Source organism: Rhincodon typus, chromosome 14 (genome assembly GCF_021869965.1).
Source record: "Rhincodon typus isolate 14 chromosome 14, sRhiTyp1.1, whole genome shotgun sequence".
Lineage (NCBI taxonomy): Eukaryota > Metazoa > Chordata > Chondrichthyes > Orectolobiformes > Rhincodontidae > Rhincodon > Rhincodon typus.
The window spans coordinates 47,774,074-47,798,229 of record NC_063345.1 but is presented as its reverse complement, the minus strand read 5'-3'; the positions used below and the strand labels follow the sequence as shown (position 1 = coordinate 47,798,229).

At 38.9% G+C, this 24,156-nt stretch overlaps 1 protein-coding gene across 1 annotated transcript in view; it reads right to left on the bottom strand.

Annotated features, from left to right (window-relative positions):
* Positions 1-3,726: 3,726 nt before the first annotated feature.
* The window catches only part of LOC109935640 (ADP-ribosylation factor-like protein 13B), a 31,633-nt gene continuing 11,203 nt past the window's right edge, over positions 3,727-24,156 (bottom strand). Inside the window, exons 3-9 of the mRNA XM_048605391.1 lie at positions 22,669-22,918; positions 19,836-19,941; positions 13,986-14,188; positions 13,258-13,378; positions 9,718-9,979; positions 5,857-5,964; positions 3,727-5,069 (exon numbers count right to left, since the gene is read on the bottom strand). Of these exons, the coding sequence (XP_048461348.1) occupies positions 5,014-5,069; positions 5,857-5,964; positions 9,718-9,979; positions 13,258-13,378; positions 13,986-14,188; positions 19,836-19,941; positions 22,669-22,918 (1,106 nt within the window). The 3' untranslated portion in view covers positions 3,727-5,013. The remainder of the gene's footprint in view (positions 5,070-5,856; positions 5,965-9,717; positions 9,980-13,257; positions 13,379-13,985; positions 14,189-19,835; positions 19,942-22,668; positions 22,919-24,156) is intronic.

Below are 24,156 nucleotides of genomic sequence, written 5' to 3'. Positions count from 1 at the left end.
ATGGTCAGATTTTTGTTCCAGGCAGGGGGAGCAGATGGTATCAGATTCAAGCCACTGACCCTGCAAACAATGTGGAGAGAGTCCCAGGAGCTGTCGAGTACAACAGCAGGCTACGTGGAAGGGCAGGCCTCGTTGTTCCAGGACTTTGCAAAAGAAACAAGCAAACAAAAATAGCCCTCCAACCCTCACCATTCACACCCCTTCAATCCCCCTCCAGACTTCCCATGTCTCATACAACATAATTTATGCCACCTCATGCCCCCACCCACTCCTTATGAAAACTTTTCCTGCCACCTTCAAAACATTGTCTACTTTTATGCCTTTCTGTTCTTGTACCCTCTTTAAAATTATGCCAATTATATCATATTGCCATTTCTCGTTCTTCCTAACAAAGTGAATCAATTTCCAGTTCTCTGGATTAAATTGGTTCACCGGTCTGTTTATGTCTTTCTTAATATTTGTCAGATTTGTAACTTCCATGTCATCTATAAACATTGAAATTATGTGTAATACATCAAATTCCAAATTTTTAATACCAACCTCTGGGAGAAACCATTGCATACTTTCCTGCTAGCTTAAACAAAAAGCATTTACATAGCAATCTGTGTTCTATGCCTAAATTCATATGCATAAGTTCTGGAAAACCAGAGCTATAATAGTGAAACATGTTATAGATGTTTCTGTAAAATGATTCAAGTATTCAGACATTTCTGAGACTCTCAATTTTCCTATGGAGTTTCAAACTTCAATAATAATAGGTGAAAACTGAAAGTAGAAGATGGAAATATAAGGATGAGAGGAAAATGAAAGACTTGGAAAGAAAACAAGCATATCAAAAGCAAGAGAAATGCAACAGAAAATGTATTTCATTACATTTACAGTTTGTTTATTCTTTGGACCATTTTGTTCTGCATTTCTGTAACTTGACAGTTAATTTTCTTCGCGTCTGTCATGTGAGTGTATATATAAGGAAGTACATGGGAAAATTAGCAAGTGCAGTCTGAAGTCGAATAAAGGATTAAGCAGTTTGACTTTGTTCGTGAAAGATCTGCTTTAATGGATCTTGCCTCATAATTTTCTTCCTCCTGTTGAGAAGGAAATGACTTGCAAAGTTTAATTTGGTTTTACAATCCTTCCCTTTACCGTAGGAAAATGTCTTCTTCATTTAAGGACAGAGACAACAACCATAAGCAATCTTTGACTAAGACAAGAGTGATAAGATTTCTCAAAAATTATAACATATCCTTGAAATGTCAAAATTTTTAAAGAATATATTAAATAATGGAACATAAAATGCATTTAGAGAGTAAAGTTCACATGTGTGATTATCCAAGCTCTCTTTGTTAAAAAAAATTGAGAAATATTAATTGCAGGGTCTGACCAGAAAGACACAATCATCCTTTAATGATTACATGGAATATTTGTTATAGTAGTTTGGCTCAGTACTGGCCCTTTCACTTATGATTCAAAATGTTGTTGATTAAAGTATCACTTTAAAGATTTGAACACATTCTAGACAGATAAGTTAAAATGATACAAGGGGTGTAGTGCACTGTCAAAATCTCATCTACCCTCTCATAAAAAGATCCCATAGGACTATTTGAAGAAAGGTAGGGAGACCTCCAAATATCAATGACAATTTTTATCTCTCAACTATCTTTACTAAATAAAATTATATGATCATTTATTTCAGTGCTTTTAGAGAACTTCAGTTTGACAAGTTTCTGCCTTATTTCCCTACAACAGTGACAACACTTTTAAAAAAAAAATCCTTGGCTGTAAAGCACTTTTAAGATTCTTGAACATTCATTTATCGGATGTGGACATGATGCTACCAAGTCTAGTATTTGTTACCTATCCATAACTGCCCTTGTGCAGGTAGTGGTGAACTGCTTCTCTGAACCTCTGCAGTTTTTGTGGTGTAGGTATACTCGCAGGGGACGGTTTCCAGGATTCTGACCCAGCCATGTAGGAACTGTAACATATTTCTAAGTCATAATGTTAAGTGATTTTGAGAAGACTTTCAGATGGCTATGCTCCTCAGCAACTCCTGTGGTAGAAGTCATGTGTTTGAAAAATGTGAACAGGCCCTGCAACTTTGCTCCAGCGTATATGGTAGATGGTACACACTGCAACCATGGTGTGTCCATGGTATTGGGAATGAATGGAGAGCAGATCAAGGTTTCCAGTTGGTGAATTAAGTTGCCATTGCACAGGGAAGCGAACATACGTCCCTTCAACGATCAGATTGAAAATCCTTGTTAAACCAGGAAGCCTGAGTTAAATGTTGAATTAATGTAAAACCATAGTCTGAGATCGAAATTAAGAGAAGAAAGATGGATTTAACAGAGACTGCTAAAGGATAAAAAAAAAACTAAAATAAAACCAGAAGTATCCATCACCCAATTAAAGTTTGAAATAATGAGACTCACACTTGTTAAAGTAAATTTTCAGTGCCAAAGAGGTTATTTGGGGATCAATTAACATTTATCACACTGTTTAAAAGAAACACTTACGATTGAATGAACAAGCTTTGTCATTTTCTGGTATGTTTTGTGCATATCTGGTGGGTAAGTTTGCAACTTCATTGCATAAATCTCCCGAATGGCATTGGAACAGTTCAAGCTGATACTAATCACAGGAAAGAAACACACTCACCTGCCAACATCTCTTTAGGCCAGCCTTTCAGTGTGAGCTGCTTTCTGGAGTCTCCATCATATAAACTGGATAGGTCTTGATGCAGCGCAGAAGATGCCAAGCCACACTCCTTTTTATGGTTGTATTTTGGTACATTAAGTTGTAATGTCCCAGAACTTCATATTGTGTTACTTTGGGTGAATCTACACTAGGACTAGCTATTTATTAGTGTAAATGGCTAGGGAGGGGTCGGGTAGCAGAGTAGGATGCTAGTTATCTCAGGTGGTGTGGTGGCAGCTGGTTAGGGTGGAAATTTGATGGCTGGGTGAGTAGGGTGGTGAAGTCAAGTCAGAAGCAGTCAGGGGTTTTGGGGGAATTGGCTCTAGAAAGGGTTTAGTTGAAGGAGTCAGTGGGGGTCTGTTGTATAGTGATCCTGTAATTGGAATTTTTTTTTAATCTGTCAAACATTTCCTGCATAACTATCAGATAAGTTAGTTGGAAATCTGTGAACTCTCTGACTGTAATTCTGAGTTAGTTGGACGCAGGGTAATTGGCATAGGAAGTTTAGAAGTCCTAGGCAATACCTGTAATTGGGTTGTGACATCCAATATGAGCCCTAGTTTGTATCTGGGGGTAAATCCAGTCTCCAATCTGTGCCTGTGTGGAGACTGGAACATCAGGGTGGACATGTTTAAATGCTGATGTTCTGAGGTCCTGGTGTAAAGGAGATTGCGGTAGTTGAAGAGACACACTGTTGGTTATCATTCCCAAATCTCTTGTAGTGACTGAAATTGTAGCTGAAAAGCCCACTCGAGATCTGTGTGTAGCTTTAAGTGTCAATCTGGCTTTAATGGATGCAAATTTGCTCTTTCGTTTTCTAAATATTTTGTTTTGCGATGTCTCAATTGAAATGTATGTGCAGAGCCTGTTTAATTCAATCTGTTATCTAAGATTAGATGCTGTTCTTTGAGCCCATTTGGAAACACTTGCTGTAGTTACAATTGTTATTCATATGCAATTTAAGATTGATTAAGGAAAAATATTTTAAGTGTTTTCAACAGCCACTTTATTCAATGTCATGGTGTAAGAGATAGCTAGATTCAATGATACAAAATCATCTTGAGTCAATTTCTTTCTAACAATATAATTGGCTATGAATTTAGAATGCTTGTAATCTCCTTGTTTATCATAGAATAGAATCATAGAATGGTTAAATGCAGAAGGAGACCAATCAGGCCATCAGATCTGTGTCAGCTCTCTTCAAGAGCTGCTCAGTTAGTCCCACACCCCCACCCAGTCCTGTGAAATGTTTTGATTCAATGTCCTTTTGAAAAATATGACTCAATTTGCATCCATCATTCTCTCAGGCTGTACATTCCAGATTGCCTTTGCTCTATAAAGTGTTTCCTCACACAGCCTTCAGTTCTTTTACCAATAGCCATAAATTTTTGTGTTCTCTGGTTCTTGGACTTTCAGCCAATTGGAAAAATTCTATCAATCTACTCCTTTAAAGTAAATATTGAACAGTTCAGACACTGTAACAAAGAAGAATCAAAAAGCCAATGGAAATGTATTAAATTAAAATCTCATTACGAGGGAACATGATGCATTCCAGAAAACAAGCACAGCTCCTCCAATTTATCCTTGTGATTGAAGTTCCTGATCCATGTAAACATTCTCATAAATTTTTCCTGCATCCTCGCTGAAGCCTTCATATTGTTCCCAAAGTATGGTGTCCAGAACTGGTTACTCAAAGATACCAATGGATATTGTTATCAAGTTTTTAATCAACTTGTTAAAACACCCCTCCTGGGTAGGTGGGATCTGAACACAGACCTTCAGGCTCAGAGCTAGGAATACAGCCACTATATCACAAGATTCTACCTCTCTTCATAACATTAAAGATTAAGCAACAAGTCAATGCCTGCCCCTTGAAGACTATTAAGCAAGAAACAAAGAATACAAAATATAACAGATGAAAAGGAAAGACATGGAATGGAAAAGATGTGTTGATTAAGCATAAAAGAGCTCTGGATTGACTCTGGATTACAATCTGATATGGGTGGCCACCAGGATTTTAGGTCTCCTGCAGCATTTGGTCAATTATAACCTGATAAATTTGCCATGATAAATGATTACTAATTTGCATGATTTGCCAATATTTTCTTGAAATCTTACAGAGAAACAGTAAAGGCATTCATTGAAATTTGTTCATCCTACCCAATCAATTCCAACAATGGACATAGTTCAAGAAAGCATGGGCTTCAAGTAAAGTATTAACTGTTCATATACTCCAGGATGAAGAGTATCCAGTAACTCAAAATCTTGCAATAATTATTTTGATATTTCTCTTTACTGTTTTATTGAATAAGCTGCTTAGTTGTTTGCTTGAGGTCTGGTCTTTAATGCAAGGAGTGCTTTTCTGTAGAGATCTAAATTGGATTAAAAAAAGGGTGGAAAATTAGATTATCTAAACTCTCTGTTCTGAAACCTTCTGTATTTTCATTTAATTAGCATCTAAAATATTGAGGGTTTTACAGTTATTTGTAAAACAAGTATACAATGAATAGTTCCTTTTCTGACAATCTTTCAGCTTTTTCCGTTAGCTACATCCCTGTCTCTGCCTCTGCTTCAGCTCATCCGCTGCTGAAATTCCTATCTGTGTCATTGCTGCTTTTAGGTTTGACTATTCTGAAGTCCTCCCAGGTGGCAAGCCATCATCTACGTTCCATAACTTTAGGTGATCCAAAGTTCTGATGCCTGTTTCCTAACTTGTACCAAATACGTTCGGATCTACAGTGGTTCAAGGTTAAGCAATGCCTTGTTTTCAAGATTGCCATGTTTGTTTTCAAGTTTCTCCATGGTGTCAGCCTTCCCTATTTCTATCTCCTCCAGCACGCGCAACCCTCCAAGATACCTTCCTCCTCTCATTCCAGCCTGTTGAGCATTCGCAATTTTAATCGCTCGACCATTCATGTCAGTGCATCCAGATACCCTAAGCTGCAAGTTCTGGGATTCCCTCCCTACACTCCTCTGCTTCTCTATATTGCTTTCTTCTTTCAAAATACTCCTTGAAGTTACATCTCCTATCTTGATGTCAGTTTTTTTTAAATGTCCCTTTGCCTTACATTATATAAATTCAGGTTGTTGGAGATTCCTGCTTGTACCTCAGTCATTTAAACCAAATTACAAAAAACTCAGCATGTGCTGCAATCTTACCCAGAGGTGCAGTTAAGTCCACATTTCTTGAAAAATTATCTTCGGTGTCAGCTGAATTGATTTTATTCTTGCTTTTCTTTAGTTTCTTCTGTTTGTTTCTCTTTTCATCTGAAGCATTTTTTTTTAGATAAAAAGAGATAAAATCGTGAAATTTGACCATGACCTTAAATCTAAACTGAAACAAATCCTGAAGTCTAAGAATTTCAAAGACCTGTTAGGTGGCATCATAACAGTTATCACATCATCTATTAGAATCTAATTTAGTTTATAACGCCATCGCCTCTCTGATGTTACCTTGACACTGGCACATAATTCGGAGACTGTATAAACAAATCTCCTTTGGCACAAATGGGTTGCAAATTTCCAGCGGAACTCTGTGTAAATTATGGGATTTATTCAAATGAACATTGAATTAACTCATGCAACTAAGTGAGAAGTATGAAGACATATAATGTCTACATAAGTTCTCATTAATTGTGCTGATCCACATCCTACACTGTAATTTAAACAGGGAACAAATGGCAAACAGGAATCTTTATTTGAAAACCACACCTTTTTCTTTATAAAGTTTTGCAACACCGAAGGTTGGTATATATATGACTTCAATAAATTTGGAAAGATGTTGTTGAATAGGGCACCCTACATGTCAGCGAGAGTAATTTCTATAACGTGCATCAGACATATACTGCTGGTTGCCTGCTTCTAGTGCTGCCAGTGCATCTGACCAATTGTCTGGTCACTTTAATGACTTGTTACTTGTAAGTAACATTTTAAAATATTGGAAATAATATTAATAAGCACATAGAACTCGACCCCATATACACTCCATTACGAAGGAAAACCGGAAGTGAGGCAATCCAGCTCAACGGACTCCAGAGTTTAAAAACCAGGCGGGAAAACACACTGACGCTTCATTGGAGGCTGCACTGAGGATGTTACCCAGCATGGTAATGAAACGTCTGCGAAACAACAAACCAACCTCAACACCCACAACCCGAGCTACAAATCTACTGCAAAACCTTAGATATTGGAAATACATTTGGAAAATGTATAATCAGTCAAATATTTGCACTGAGGCAAAGGATGAGATATTAGACAAAGTGACTAAAAGCTTGGCCAAAGAGGTCGGTTTAAGGAGAATCTGAGGAAGGGTCACTCATACCCGAAACATTAACTCTGATTTCTCTTCACCGATGCTGCCAGATCTGCTGAGCTTTTCCAGCAACTTGTGTTTTTGTTAAGGAGGATCTTGTTGAGTTAGAGAAAATTGAAGACAGTTTTAGAGTAAGAATTCTTGATCTTAGGAATTTGTCATCTTAATATATGCTGCCAATGGTGAAGTGAAGGGCTGGGCAAGGTATACAAGAGGCCAAGAGTTTGGAGAAGTGCAGAGTTCTTGGAGAGTTGCAGGGATGGACAATTTTATAAAGATAGAGACGGTCAAGATCATGGAGGGTTTTGAACTCAGGTAAGCATGTTAAAGTCAATGCATTTGTAGACCAGGACCCAATATAGATCAGAGAGCACATGGATAATAGACATGATAACAGGTAAACAATAAGCTGAACAATTTTGGATTCAGTCAAGTTTATGAAAGATGAAATGGGGAGGTCAGGCAGTAAAGCATTGGAACAGTTGAATACAGAAGTAGCAAAAGTGTGGATGAGAGTTTCAGCACAAGATTAAGTGGGGACAGAGTCGAGCAACGTTTTTAAGTGGAAGTGAGTTTCATTACAACATGTTAATTATATTTCTAAACAAAATAAAAGTGAAACTAAAGAGATTCTGTTTAGATAAGGTGATATCAAATGTGATGTCATTGTTTAAGAAAGGGGTAAAGTATAACTCAGGAAACTACAACCCTGTCAGCTTGACATCAATAGTGGGAAACCTGAGAGGCTATAATATGGGATAAGATAAATATACACGTAGACAAAAGTAAGTTAATTCTAGACCGTCAACATGGCTTTGTCAAGGGCAGGTCATGTCTGACAGATTTAATTGAGTTCTTTGACGAAGTGGCACAGGCAGTGGATGAGAGTAGAGCTGTGGATATTGCATATTTGGACCTTCAGAAAGCATTCAATATGGAGCTACATGGCAGGTTGGTTAGAAAATTAGAAATATTTAGGATTGATAGATCTTTGGCAGTATGGGATAAGATGTTGGCTAAGAGATAGGAAACCAACGGTAGTTATAGATGGGCACTTTTTAGACTGGAGACAAGTTGAAAATGGAGTTCTCCAAAGATCAGTGTAAGGATCCTTGTTTTTTCTGATTTATATAAACAACTTGGAGATCGATGTTGAGGGAAAAATCTCTAAATCTACAGATCATACCAAGCTTGGGAGAATAGTGAATTGTGAGGAAGACGCTGAGCAACTTCAGAGAGACTTTGAAAAGTTGGCCAAATGGGCAGACGTCTGACAAATGAATTTCAATGCAGCAAAATGTGAGGTAATGCATTTTGGTAGAAGAAACATGGAGAGATAATACAGGTTCAATGGTATAACTTTGAGGGGAATACTCAAACAGAGGGACTATAAGACAATAAAATACAAGTAGAATTAGGCCATTCAGCCCATTGAGTCTGCTTCATGGAATTTTGGGGTTCCTGTGATCTTACTGAATTCAAAATTATGAACAATTTCACAGGGTAATGAAGGATATTTTGTTTCCACTAGTTTGTATGTCTATAAATAAGGATTACAATTTCAAGATTGTCAGCAAGAGAGATAGGAGTGAGATGAGGAGAAACTTCTTTACTGAGAGAGTTGTTAGGACTTGGGTTGTGCTGCCTGGGTTTGTGGTGGAGGTTACAAAACAGAGTTGGATATGTACTTGAAAATGTTGAATTTAGAGGGCTCTTTCAGGAGCTGGTACAGACATGATGGGCTGAATGGCTTCCTTTTGTACAGTAAAATTCAATGATTCTAGTTGATATTAGAAATTGACACAAATGAGGACATCCTCTAACATACAGCAGCTTTGCTGAGGAGATTCATAATAAAAAAATGGGAAATCTTACAGCCTTGCTGTGGATTGAATACAGAGTCACCGTGCAAATGCCTACCTGACAATGTATTTGAAATATGTCAGCCCCAGTGGGTAGCACTTTTGTCTGATCTTCAGTGCATAATCTAGTCTGACATTCACAGCAATTCCACTGAGTACTGCATTGTTCAAGCTGTTGACCTTCAGATGGCAATTAAAACACAGTACCACTTTGGTGAGGATCAAAGATAAAAAAAATGGAATCGTTCTTTAAATAAAAAGTTAGAACATATAGAATTGAAGGCTTTGCATAAAATGCTTCCATAAATTCAAGTGTGTCAGCAGTGAGTAGAAAGAACATAGGGTCAAAGTATTAAAGATCCCATGGTTGTATTTAAAAAAATGACCAGTGAGTTACATTTGTATCAAAGGGTTGTCCCCTTAAACAACACCTGGAAAACAGATTAACTGGTTATTCATTTCACTTCTGTTTGTTGGATCTTTCTGAGTACAAAATGGCCTTGATTTCTATTTGCCTATCAAACAATCCTGTTCAAAATCGTTTTGAGAGGCACAGTCAGATTTTATATAAACATAAGTCTATCTAACTGATTGTGTTATTCCCCACTGACTTCCAACTGACGAATCTGTGATCCCTTCTGGACATTTCCAAGAGAGCAAACCATTTCTATGTCCTTTCCAATGCAAAAAAATCTCTCGGTCAAGCTTCTCCTAGTTTGATCAAACTTTACGAAATCTTAATGTAACAAATCCAGCACCATTGCATAATAGAAGGACACTCGCACTGTTTTGTAAAGGGTATTTTTTACGAGTTATCAGTTGCGCAGGAAAGTGTTATTGTCATACCTATGGTTGGTTCTGTGATTACACAGCCTGGCATCAATGTGTTCTTCTCTGCTGTTTGAGAATTGTCTAGCTGTGGGACATTTCCATCACCTCTCTCATTCCTCCTGTTATCAGATACAAGTGCACTGCTACCCATATCTGAAGGGGAATCCTTTCCATCAGGCAGCCTCCTGGTTCCAGGCAAAGTCAGATTGCCTCCACCAATCCTGAGCTTTTTCTTTCTCTTCCTAGTTACAAATACGTTTTTGATTTTTTCTTCATCCTATTATAATAAAAATGGAGAAAACTTCAAGTTACAACTTCACAGAATAATGCACATTTGTTCTGGCCCCAGCACTGCAAAATGTCTCTCTGTGTGTACAATTGAATTCTGAGAGTGGTTGGCTACACAATGTGCTGAATTGATCATTCGAGGGTTTAATTAGAAAGAAAACAACCTTAAATAAAGAAGTAGAGGAGGAATAGGAATAAAGCTGCAGCCCCAATATACTGCAGCATCTTCAGCATGATAGAGCGATTTTGCATTGGGCACAACAAGCTAGACACATCTTCATTGGCACCTGCTTCAAATAGATGTGAGTCAGGTGAGGTCATCATTCCAAGACTGTAAATTTGTTGTTGCTGGAAAGGCCAGCAGCCCCTCTTCATTCAAAAATGCAAATCGAAACTTGTTTGATTTTTTTTTCTCTTTGTTTCTCCTGTTGTTCATATACAAGTGAACTCTTTCAACTGTTTGAACAGTTTGTTTCCAACATGAAGGGTTCTAACATGGTCTTGTGTGAAGGATAGGCTGTCCCTCTAGCTTCTTTCTTGCAGATGCAGTTACCACAGCCGTCAATTAGTCAAGTGATAAAGTACAGTGACAACAGATTTACAATTGTGAGCTTGTAGTTCCAATGAAGCATAACCTGTGCCTCCTATGTTCCTTCAGAAGCTATTCCTTTTTGTTTCCCTGCCACTATGTGTACAGGGAAGAGCTGTTGCTGGCTGGCAGAGAGTAACCTTGTGCACAGTTGGGCTTTGAATATGGCACTGGCGTTGGAAATAAAGGAATGCCCCACTCCTGATGCATGCACGACAGAATGAGTGTGGTGCAACAGGGTCATGTTGCATCCATAAGAAGGTGAGCAGCAGAGAATTGACTGAGTTTACTCACCAGGGTTTCACAGAGAGAAAAACCCTCTGTCTTGGATCACAATGTTTGTCCAAGTGGGTCTTATGGATTTGGTTAAATACAATTAAGAGAAGACTTGACAACAGCAACTTGCTTAAAAATGAATGTTTGTTAAGTAATAATAATGATTATTGTGGTAATAATAAATGGAAAAGAAAAGAGAAAAAGCAACAAGTTTCACGCCCCTCTGCCCACTGGGGACCCCTCGACTGCTGGCTGGTCTGGAGGCTTAGGTTCGTTTCTGGCACTGTTCATAATTCCATTCCAGACAAAGTCCAGCGACTTGGAATGAAACTCTATCTCTCATATACGGTGTAACAAACCGCCAGCACAGAAAACAACAGATACAGCAGAGAAAACTGTTGTCTAATGTAGAAATCACAGCTACAGAAAAACAAGGTGTACATGTTGTCTTCAGCTCGTAAATGAATGTTCAAAGGACTCAGTCAAGGTCACGCAGCTTGTCAAGTATCGTCATTAAATTTCCCAGCCTACTTTCCCATCCTATACAAACTATTTTCTCATGCAGCTGTTGAATATCATCATCACCTTTTAGACTTTCGGCCCATCCTATACACCCTCCACGCTGGAATTAATTCTTAACTGATTTTTGGTAAAATTCAGCCTAAGGTTTCTTAGCCAGAGCAGTATTGCTAATTAATTCAGAATGGGAAATGTAAAGTTTTCTCTCTCTCTCTCTCTCTTTCTCTGCCTGTCTTTCTCTCGGCTGTTCAATAAACAGTTTCCAAGGATTGATAACAGGCCTTAATGAAATCTTGGGACAATAGGTGGTTTATGGACAAGTAAAACTGTATGTCTTGCTTCACTGGACCCAAAACATTAACTCTGTTTTCTCTCCACAGATGCTGCCAGACTTGCTGAGTTTTTCCAGCAATTTCTGATTTTGTTTTTGAATTCTGAAGTCACTGGATAATGCAAACAGTTTCAACAGACTTCTAGAAATACTTATTTATTTGTTAAAGACTGGGATTATTTTCTAAGAACATTCAATAAATCAATAACTGAAGGGAAACAAGAGAGAAAGAGCAAAACTAAGCAGTACCATCTCCAGGAGTCTTCAAAAATCACACTGCCACATGCTAAAACTCAATCAGATCTTTGTTGATTGACAAATTCAACATTCAACCAGTTGTTAGGCCTCAACATAGCAACAGCTCAGTGCTGGTTCATCTACATGTTCCTTAAATTAGTAATTAACTTCCATTCCCTTTCTAGGCCAGTTTCAAGCAGAGAAAAAAAATCTGTTGTTGTTCTCTTCACTTTCAAAGCAAGTTGTTGTTCACAGTTCAAATCTTAACTTCAACTCACTGTTCCAAGCCAAAAATTGAGATGAATAAAATAAAAATAGTGTAGTCTCTGGAAGAGAAAAATTTTTATTCACAGAGTGATCAGAGTCTGTAATCTTCTACCTCAAAGTAATAGTTTAAGGTAATACTATAGATGTATTCACAGAGAAATCAGACAAATATATGAGGGAGAAAGGAATACAAAACGATGCTGATAGCTGTAGTGATTGTAATGAGGTCAGCCAACTGGATCTCATAGAATATGAGCTCTGTGATTGGACCGGATTAACAGCCTCAATCAAGGATCTCATTCTGTAATGTCCAACTGACTGATGTCATTACAATCACTACAATAGCATTAGAGGATGAAGAGTAGGAAGAGGCTTCTATGAAGCCTCAGTGATAATGTAGACTATAAATATGTTTGTGCCATGTTGTAAGTCTGTTTTCTCTCTTCCTCTACACACTTGAGGCAAATGTCATCAAAGGTTCTCTTTGCCCTAGATCCAAAATCACACCTTTTTCTTGTTCTCTTTTATCTCTATACATGTCCTTTCTAAGTTCAAGCTGACTATAACAGCCATTTCCTAATCTCTCAACTCTACTCCCATAGAACCACTGTTCACCAGAGCTCTCTCCTTGGCTCGCATGTTAGCTCACATTGTTAATGGTTTCCTCCCTTGCTACTGCTCCCCTCTCCTTCAATACAGGCATCACAACTCCTCCTCAGAGAAGCAACCCTTGAATTACCTCGAAACTTGAGAGCAAATAATTCACCACAGTTTTTTTTCCCATCACACAGCTTGGCCAATCAGCACTATTTTCAGCTGTGACTGATTGTTGAGATTGCGTTTGACCTGATGGATACAAAATTGAGGGTTCTGCAATATCTGTTCTGTACTACCAGATGGTTGTTTCTGTGCTTAGATTCGTGCAAACTGGATAATGATTACATTAAAATAACACAAAGTAATTGTACATAAACATATTAAATAACATGCCACATGAAAAACTTCATCTTGCAGTACAGGTTGTTAAGCTTTTTTTTAATCTTCATACCTGAGCATTGATGCCAATATTTGTACGGTTCAAAGGGTTGATCTTTGTATGAGGTGTGACGTCAAAGTTTTTCAAATGCTGTCGCTTCTGCTTCTCCAATCTAACTCTGGTCTGTCTTTTCCTGTCAAATAGAAGAGGCAGTGCTTGTTGGATATTCTGCAGAATGCTCTTCAAAGTTAGCAGCATAACCCATGCTGACAAGTTTCCTGAATTAGATATTTGGCTAAAGTGTCATGAATTAGAATTCAATGTTACTGTGTTTTGAATTCAACGCTATATTAAGGTGGCCTGAATTAGAGGTCATGTAGAGATGTCCTGAATTACACCACGTTAAGGTCTAATGCAAAATTTCAATGTAAAATTAAACCGACGGCCGCAGGATAAAATCACACAATGGGCAGTCACTTCTTCTGTTTTTATGTCAAAGGCAGATCATTTAAATTCTGTTTATGTCTCACTTGACAGATTAAAAGATGACCAAGACACCGGGAAAACCCATTGGCAATTTTTTTTTGGGCCAATGTTCCAGAGTGATTTAAACCTATCTATTTAATGTTTTACCCAAAGGACCACACCCCTGACAGCGGAGCATTCCCTCAATACTACATTGATATATTAGTCTAGATGACGTGCTCAAACTTTTGGAATAAGCACTGAACCAACAACTTTCTGACCCATAGGTGTGGAAACTACAGCACTGGGGCTGCAGGCTACACAAACAGTGATACCTTTCTCCTTGTATCCTGCGTATGGACTGTGCTCCTGCTGGTTGTTCCTGTTGTTTAGCTTTTGCTGCTGTACTATCATGGATTGATCGTGCACACAGATTGGTGTAGTCCTTGGCAATTGCACACAGCAACCATCTCAACCCCTTGAAAATGGTCTTGTCTAGTTTCTTTTCAGCATAGTCCAAAGTAGCTGAGCATGGTTCCTTGAGAAAAGGGTTTGAATTACTACCAGTTCATATTTCTGTGGTTTATCACAGTAGTTTGAAGTTGGGTGAGAGCTAACTCATCGAACACCAAGCGGTTGCTGTTTTACTTTATTAAATCACAATTGAAAGATCCCTGCAGGACATGAAGGTTACTCTGGTTTTGAACTTCTTCTTGAGATTTACTGGGCTTTGATTTTGGTTTTCAGGGGCTCCTTTTCTCATTTTCCCCAATTTATTAATCGTAAAGCAGTTACATAGGGCTGTATGAAATTGGCTAAGTGTTAATTATGGCTAATTTCATGAAGAGTTTCTCTCCAGGAACCGACTGAGGTTTCCCACACTATCTTCCCCAACTCACCTCATTACCTCTGCAGCATGTCCTTATGGCTCCCCACACATCATACCTTCCCTTTTGTCAGAAGTATTGGCCACTGCCAGGACATCCCAGGATTCCTGGTGCTGGTCAAACATTGTCAGCCTGGAGCTGGCCTTCACAGAATCAAATTTCCCAGATATGTCAGACAGAGGGAAATTGGCACCCCAATTTGCTGACAGGAATTTGGAGGTCTGGCAGACAAAGGGTATATGGTTGCTACCAATAGAGCATGCCTGAAGATTTTAGAGTCTAGAGTCCAAGATGGAGGCCCAGAGGAGCAAGAAGTGAACTGAAGTCACCAGGTTACCATTCTGACTTTCATGTCAGGATTGTTGCTGTCCAGTTTCTATCTGAAGGGTGGGATAACGGGAAACTGCATATCAATGAGATGTGACTGATGATAACATCCTAATACATACAAGTAGGCTTCTCACTACTCGTTATTGCAAATATTGCCTCAACATTCAACATTTTGTTGGAAAATGGAACTTTTTGCTCTCAACATCAGGAATCTGCTAACTGCCAATCTCACATGATTCTCCCAACTTTCTTACAAATGCCCACTTTGTTCAATGGCTGGGGTCATGCAGTCTATGGTATTAACACTTCTTGTAGGTGTGTTGCTATATGGACTATTTGGACTCACCCAGAAGATGAATTCAAAGAATTTTTCCTTATCCACACTATTGTCACCCATCCATTAAGTCTAATTCTACAACACACATGAAAGGCATTAATTTCCTAAATGCTTCAGTATTTAAATTTGCATTAAACAGCTGACTTTCTTTTTTCAAAATATCTGGCACACATTTCCACATACAAAGGGTCATCACCCTCAACATGCCTTCTGCAGACTGGTGAGGTCACAGCTAATGCATTTCCATCACATACACACAAAGTTGACAGAAGTATACAAAATTATTCAGAAGAATAACCATCCCAAACAGCAATTTCCAAAAGATGTAATTGTCCAAATTCACAATAAAGGTGAAGGTGGCTTGAAAATAAGGCTGAGGAAAGTTTGGAGTATCCGACCAGGATGATTATTAGCCTCCCCCTCCCTTATCCTGACTCCCTTTGCAACATCTCTTTCTCCTCACTGTACTCGCAGCTTCCTTCCACCCATCCTTGTTGCATTTTCCTACTCGCCCCTCCTCTCCACTAGCTGCCTCCTCACCCATTCTTGATTGTAGCTTCCATCCTTCCCACAGCTCTCTATTGCAGTCTTCTCCCCTCCCCAAATCCAATCCTACCCCTCCGCTTCAGCCTCATTTTCCCCCCTTCCTCCTCCTGTGCCCCTCTCTTGTAACCTTCTTCTCCCGCCAACATCTTGCTTAACCCTATACCTTCTTTCCATCCCGAAGCTGTTGCCTAGTCCTGGCAGATGCCGTTCTCCCTACTCTACAACTCCTACCTTAGACCTAGCAGGTGGCACTTAGCCTATGGTCTCAGTCCCTGGCCTAAGCCCCAATCCCCAGAGAAAGTTCTGCCCCTGCAGAAGCTCCAGTCCCCTAGCAAATATGCCAGACCTGGGTAAAAGACCCAGACTAGCAAGGACTTCTCCAGGTTTTCCATCATTTCCCTCATTGCTACCATTTGCTTTCCTCTAGACACTTGTTCTTTCTGTCCTACCAGGACCAAATGCACAAAGAGAACCAGCTTATGGCTGAAGGAACAGCTCCTCACAAATTCACTATTATTAGGACGAAATTCCTCTCATTCATTGCCCAGTGATTGATTGTTCCCAGGTTTTTTGGGGATTTCGGTGAGATCACCTTCTGCTCTTGATTCCCTGACAGTTAAATTGGAGCTTTTGCCTGCTAAAAAAATCCTATTCTCTATCTATTTAGTTTTAAGTTATGCCTTACATTACCTCACCTCTTTACATCATTGTTATATTGGATAGAATTCCTTCCCTCGGGACATTGTGTATCAACATACAATACATATACTGCAATGGTTCAAGAATTCAGCTCACCACCACTTTCTCAAAAGCAACTAGGGATGGACAATTGATGCTGACCAGGCAGCGATGCCCATATCTCATGAGTGAATAATAAAAGAAATTTCCTCAGATCCTTACAATGCCTCACTGAAGCCAGTAATGAACAAGAATAGCCTTTCGTGATATTCCACTGTCAGGGTTCCCAGGTGCTATAACATATGAAAACCCCACAAGATGTCCTGGTTCATAGCCTCATGCCTTCAAGCATAGATGCCACTTGTACATTTGAAACTTGGCTTAAGTCTAGATTAATACTAAATTCTCTCCATCTGCCATGTGGCTGTAATAAGAAGATTGTGAACCAAATCTAACGAGGAGCTGAATAAATAGATTTACAAGGAAAGAAAGTAAGAAAATTCTGAGTTATCCTGGAAGTTGTATAGCAAATAAATCATGTTAATGCAGAAATGTAAAGTACACTGTAAATAATTTATTTCATGCTATTCACAATGAATTTATTTTCTGCCTTGATGATTGAAGTTGTACAGTACTAACTGTGTCAAAACAGCAGGAACATCATTTTAATATTGAAGATTTATTATGTTGACATTGAAAGAGATGCAATTTTAAGATCAACTTATGAAGTTAAAAGTCATCTTCAAGTTATTTGTTATCAGTAATGTTATTACTTGTTGCATTCCCAGTTTCCTATGGTGTATAGAGAACAGAGAATGATGAGATACTTTAGTTAATTTGATAAATGGTTAGCAATAATCATTCTTGAATGGGTATTCAGTTGTTACCACACCTTAGGCAATGAAGACAATGAAAATGCAATTTGTAATTTTAAATTGAATGAAATTGTTGTGAACAATATGAAGTGGTTATCTGTTGAAACAGTTAGCATGTATGTAAAAATCTAAAACGATATTCTACTAGTTTTGCTAATTATCCAATCTAGTCCCTAACAAAAGATAACAACAGCATTATACAGCTGAACTTTTGCTGTACCCTGTACTTGATCAGATTGAAACCCACCTGGATTGGTGGGTTTTTGTCATTTGTATAGTTCTGATGTGTTCCGTGTTTAGGATAGCACTTTGAATGGTGCAGAACCTGGAGACAGGGAACGAAACAGCAACAAAAATGGCCCCCAAAAGCAGCTCAAGAAAGCCAGCACTTGCTCAGTGCCAATGAGAAAAGTGGGGGTTTCTTCTGTTTACTGCTAGTCCCACTCCAAATTTCCAATCAGAGACAGACAGGCCAAAAGCCCTAAGTCCCATGTATCGGCAGTTCCTCAACCTAAACTCCCTGCTGATAATAGAAAATGAAAATAGTGCAAGATTAATGGCAGTCCCATTGCAGCTTCAAGTATTCCAATTCCTTGCTCCCCTCCTCAGGGGATGCTATGACAATTCCATTGCAACTTGTAAGAATCCTCATCTCTTTTCCCATGTTGCGTCAGGAATAGGTCCAGATGCATTCACAACAAAATTGTGGCTTAACAATCTTGGACAACTATCCTGTGTTAAAAAAATCACCAAGTACACCACAACTTTGCAGAGTTCTGGGTAACAGCATTCTCTGCATCATTGGACATAATACTGTTGTAAAAATAAATGCTGTATAAATTTGAGTAAGGGTTGAGCTTATGTAAAAGAAGCTGCTGATTTTAACTAAATATGGAATGTCTTTCTACTTACCACCTGCTTGCTGCTGTAGTCAAACTCACCTGGTGTAAGTCTATTAATTCTTAGAATCATAAGATAGCATGCCTCTGAAAGTGGCTCCTTGTGCTTACACAAGTCAATATTTACTGTCAAGGCTACCATCTTGCTAGTGTGCACCGCATTCCTTGCCTTCTAATGTGGCCACATGGTACCAAGAAAGAGCAGCAAATGCAAAGGCCAGTAATGAGACTGCAGAGCAAACAAATAATTGTGCAGCAGCTAGGGAATTTAAGATATGGGAGAAGAATGCTAGAGATTGGAGAAAGCTCTCTAACAACTTAGGCCAATGCTGAAGAAGAATAAATGCAAACAGACAAAACGTATCACATAGCTGCAGTTGGAAAACTAATTTACAAAATACCTCAATGAAATTGCCAAAATGAACTCTCAGCTTCTTATGGCATAATCAAAATGTCATGCTTAGACAAGCTAGAAAATTTAGGACTGCAGATTTCAAAGCCATGCCAGGTTGTTGTACCAGAGAAGAGAGTTTGGATCACAACAGAAGACCAAGATTTCTCAACATCTCACAACACCAGGTGTATTACATTTCAGTGGTTAGTAATCAAATTTTGACAAAAGGATAAGTAAAAATTAGCCTGTATATGAAACATGCATGAGAATTCCATGAATTCAGCCAAATGGTGAATACAGTTAGAGAAAATAACATTGTTAGCAAGGACAACTGCAATAAGATTCACTATTGAACTGTAGTGTATGTCCAATTGGACAAATGATGTGGACACCACCATCACACGTGGGAACACCACCACCAAGTGCACGGCAGATACTCGTGTGACTCGGCCAATGTTGTCTATCTCATACGCAGCAGCAAGGATGCCCCGGGGCATGGTAAATTGGCAAAACCATGCAGACGCTATGACAACGGATGAATGGACACCAAGCAACAATCGCCATACAGGGATGTTCCCTCCCAGTGAGCGAACACTTCATTGGTCAAGGACATTCGGCCTTGGATCTTTGGGTAAACATCCTCCAAGGCGGACTTTGGGATACACAACACACAGAGTCGCCGAACAGAGGCTGATAGCCAAGTTCAGCACCCATGAGGACGGTCTCAACCGGGATCTTGTGTTCATGTTGCACTTACAGGTGACCCCACCACACTATACACTCTCACACGCACATACACATGCACACACACACACACACACACACACACACACACAGTCCCTCTCTCCCTCACACACATATAGAATAGTGATGCTTCAGTGATTCTCTAAAATGTCTTGTTCAACAAAGTGATGTGTCTCTAAACAAACCTTTAAGTAATGCATGGGAATAAAGTGGAGTGACTGAACAATTGGAGAAGAGAAGCATAAGCCAGTCTTGGACCAGACGAATCTATAACAGCAAGATAATGGTAGATGGTAGATTTCAATCTCTACAGTTAAAAGTTGATCCCTCACTCTTGCTGAAGAATTTAGCCTCAGAATTTGGACTTTTACATGTATCCGATGGGAGGTACAAATTAAAATGTGCTCTGACCTTTTTGAAGAAGACATATAAGTGGTCCAAATGGATAGTAGTGTGTATAGCATTAAAGCAACACAGAAATTCTATGAAACTTACAATATGGCAGATGGATTTATTTTCATTAGCCAGTTTCCCCAAGGATAGCTGCTCAATAATATCGAACTCTGGTAGTGCCTCAGTTTTATCCTGCTTGTTCGCTAAGCTAAATAAAAAGTAAATGATGAAACACAAAATATTGAAACTTACATACATAAATCCGTAATAAAGACAGCTGATATATTCCAACTCCTACTACGAGATAAGCTTGAGTACATGCAGATAAGAAGCTGCTTAACCTGCACACTCACAGTACAAAAGATCAATTGGCAATAGGGTATAATGTTTTTGACAATATCAGGGCTATCAGCAGTTCTAACTCCAACTATTGAATGATGGTGGACTATCCAATTTGTTGGAAGATTGTTGGTCCAAATTGCTATTCTGTTAGAATCAGTGACCAGTTGAAAGTATACCTCAATCTGCATTATTCTCTATCTCAGCTTAGTCTTTAACCCTATACCAAAATTGAACAGGGAAAATTTGTAACTTTGAATACGTCGTTAGTATTATTCTGTACACTTCCTTTTAACTAGATTTCAACAACTAGAATACTTAATTTTCTATAATGTTCTCCACATATATAGTGGCATATTAGGCATCTAATGATGCAAAGCAGAAAGAAAATGTGAGTAAGTATGCAACAGCTAGTAAGGGAAGGGATATAGAACTGTTGAAATGAAGGATTTCAAAAAATTTTTGAGGACAAGGACAGAATTGACAACAACAAAAACAGAAGTTGCTGTAAAAGCTCAGTAGGTCTGGCAGCATCTGTAAAGAAAAAAATCAGAGTTAACGTTTTGGGTCCGGTGACCCTTCCTCAGAACTGGCAGGATAGATCAGAGAGGGAGTTGTCAAGTGTTAGAAGCAAATACTAATGCTACAGCAGAGTAACCCAAATATGGGAGATGTGAAGGGTGCACGTGTTATAGTATAGACAGAAAAAGATCAGTGAAGCAGAGTGAGACAAGTCCACAGAGTGATTTGAATGTAAGGACAAAGAAGGTGCAGTCACTGTGCTGGGCTACAGAAAGCCAGTAGAGTTTGTAAAAGATAGGGACAGTATAGGATTTTATGCTAATGAAGACTCAGATTTTCACATTTTGAATAGTTGCAATTTGTACCTGATGGAAGCAGGGAGGCCAGCAAGGAATACCTGACAGACACTGATCACCTGAAATGGGGTTTCAGCAACAGTGAAGAACGACAGATAGTGTTGAAGAAGAGCAGGGTAGAGGAATCTTAGCTTATAGTTGAGCATGATGCCAGGATTTCACATCAATTTGTGATGTAATTGGGAAGGTTGATAGAATGTATGTGAAGAGAACTCAAACAGAATGAGGTAAATTTGGGTCATCCAGGCACACTGTCAGAAAAGCTGCTAAGGATACATTAACTCTTTGGGTAATGGAGGAGACAGAGGTAGGATTGGATGTTTTTTTATTAATGTTACCAAAGTTTAGCATGGAAATGAGGAAGAGGGAGGGACCACAAATAGAATTCTATGAGGGTGATCGTGCAGAGAAGCCACTGGAAATACTGTGAAAATACTATAACTACTGATACTAGAATACTAAAAATGATGATGTTATTGACAATACAGGGATTGGCAAAATCAGGTTATATGATACATACAGAGCAAAAATGTTACAGAAGCATGGAATGATCTACGATATTGAAGACATCCAAAAGGTCAAAGAGTATAAAGAAAAACAGGAAGTTACGGCCACGAAAGAAAAATAGTATCTTTATTGAATTGAATTGGTGGCTTTGTTCATTCTATTCTCAATGGTGCTGACATTGTGTGAGCTGAATTGAGGGGTCTTGAATAGGGAGAATTCAGAAAGTTGAGGGTATTGTTCCTAGATAACACATTCCAACACTCTAGAAGCATGGGAACACTGGAAGTACTATGGCAAGCAGGCTGCAGCAGCATTAATAGGCTGGGGTCTGCACTTCCACCCCTCACTCAAGTGGAAGCTCCACCTCAGAGAGCTGCCGGCCAATCTGATTGACTGGAAACTCAGTGGCTGCAGCAGCACAAGTGGCCAGCACTGGGATTGCATCAGATTGTAATTCCTGGAGGGGAGTCCCTGAGTGATGCATTCTCCTTTCCTGCCTGGGAATGAGCAGGATGCCCAGCTGAGCTTCCCCAATGCCTCTGAACGCAACCTGCCAGCCCCAAGAAAATAAAACACCCCTCAGTCAAATGGTCAATACTTGACTACCTAAGGTACTAAATGGAGGAGAACATGGATGAACTGCCCCCAAGCATTGCTAACCTCCTGGAAAATTGCGGACAGGTCAGGGGCAGGTAGGAGGTGTGGTGGGAAATTCACTTAGGGAGTTTCTTGTGAGCCCTGCAGCAGAGCCATTGGTTGAGGACTGTAAAACTCTGCCCCAAGGGATTTTTCATGGTAGGGATTGGTATTAGACATTCTGAAAGAGGTAGAATCAACACCAGAGAATAAAAAAAACTGTACCAATTAGCATGGGCTGATGAGCAAGGAGACTTGGGAGGAGTGTGCAATAGTAAGGAGGTTATGTTGATAGGGAGCCAAAGGAAGAGCTGGTGAGGCTAGTTAACATGAGCCACAAGCTGGTAGAGAGATGGAGGAGAAAATAGGTCAGAAAAACTGCCCTCTATTTACATTTTAATGCTGTCACAAGGAAATGATGCAATGGATTTGCAATTTAATACCTTTACTTAGCTAACTCAAATATAAACAAACCAACAGAACATTTTCTTCAACTCATTATCAATCTTGCCCTCTTTTAAATATCAAATTACATTTACTATCAAATTCATTCTTCTATAGTTTTCAGAACTTACACAAGGACAGGCTTCCCAGACATCTTTTGATCGCTTAGTACTTCAGACAGAACATTTCCAGCTTCCCCCATCCGCTTCATGTCCGTAGAGTCAACAACGAAAATAAAACCATGGGCTTCAGGATAATAATTCTTCCAAGTACTTCGGATTTTCTCCTCTCCTCCAAGGTCAAATATTGTCACATTAAACCGATCTACCATGAGATCAGTCCTGGAAAATCCACCACTTGGACGAATTAAGAAAGGAGATTCTGGATGGCAATAATGATAAGAAAACACACAATATTAATGTTATTTTTCGAACTGGAACTCTTTTTTTTCCACTTTGTACGTGACAGATCTATTAAAACAGTATTAGATATCAGTAAATTACTGCTCGACATTGCCACAGCAAAGTGCAAAGTGCACTTCAAATCACAGTACAAACTGAGAGAAACTGTTCATGCTTTTCTTCCTCATTGTGATAAAAGTAAACCATATGTAATGCAAGAAATACAGAAATATTTAGTTTTAAGGATTACAGCACAGGGATTGGGGACCAGCTAGCTCAGTTGGTGAGATGGCTGATGTATAATTCAGAATAACAGTAATAGCATGGGATTCAATCCCTGTTCTGACTGAGCTAGACTTGGGGTCTGCCTCCTCACCCTGTCCTCATATAAATTCACTGCATATGCTGATGATTCAGCAGCACTTAAACAATCCAGGATGCTGCCTAGAGAAGAAGGAGCCCACTGATTGCAGCCTTAGCAAAAGTGAAATTGTACAAATAACTGTAAGATAATTGCCAAATGACAGTGATTTAGTATATACAAAATAACAAGAATTCCATGCATAACTACAGAAAATGAATTAATGATGGTAATCTCATCAATTGAATCTATCATGTGATACACGTATTTTAGAACTATCCAAATTGGACATGGAATTATACATTTGAAAGTATTCTCATTTATTTGCTTTGCTTGAGATAATCCAAAGAAATGGAGAACCACACTAGGAATTCCCTTGTGGGTTCTCCTGAAGGTTCAGTGTTAAAGCCATTGTAGCATGTACCTGGAGTTTCTACCAATATTCCATGGAAATTATGGTGGCCGCTTGATCAGACACCACGGGAACATTCCAGCACAGGAATTTAACAGAAACGGGAGACTGCAGAAATCAAGCTATGCAATCATCATTTGATTCTAGCAAATTGTATCATTTACATAATGTACATTGTTTCAAAGAATATATTCCATTTCATCACAGTATAATTGATAAAATTTTATAGTCAGTGGCAAAGCAAAGATGCTTGCAACATTGACATCGATGAAAGATGCACTGAATGTTTCCATAATTTGTGTGGGGATAGATTTATCTCTCTCTTCCTGTCCAGTTAAATTTAGTTTAATTGGAAGTCCTAATGATCAATCCTCAATGAAATCATTAGGTATTCCAAGCAACCAATCACACTAAAGTATTCTCACTGACAACTTACAAGGAAATA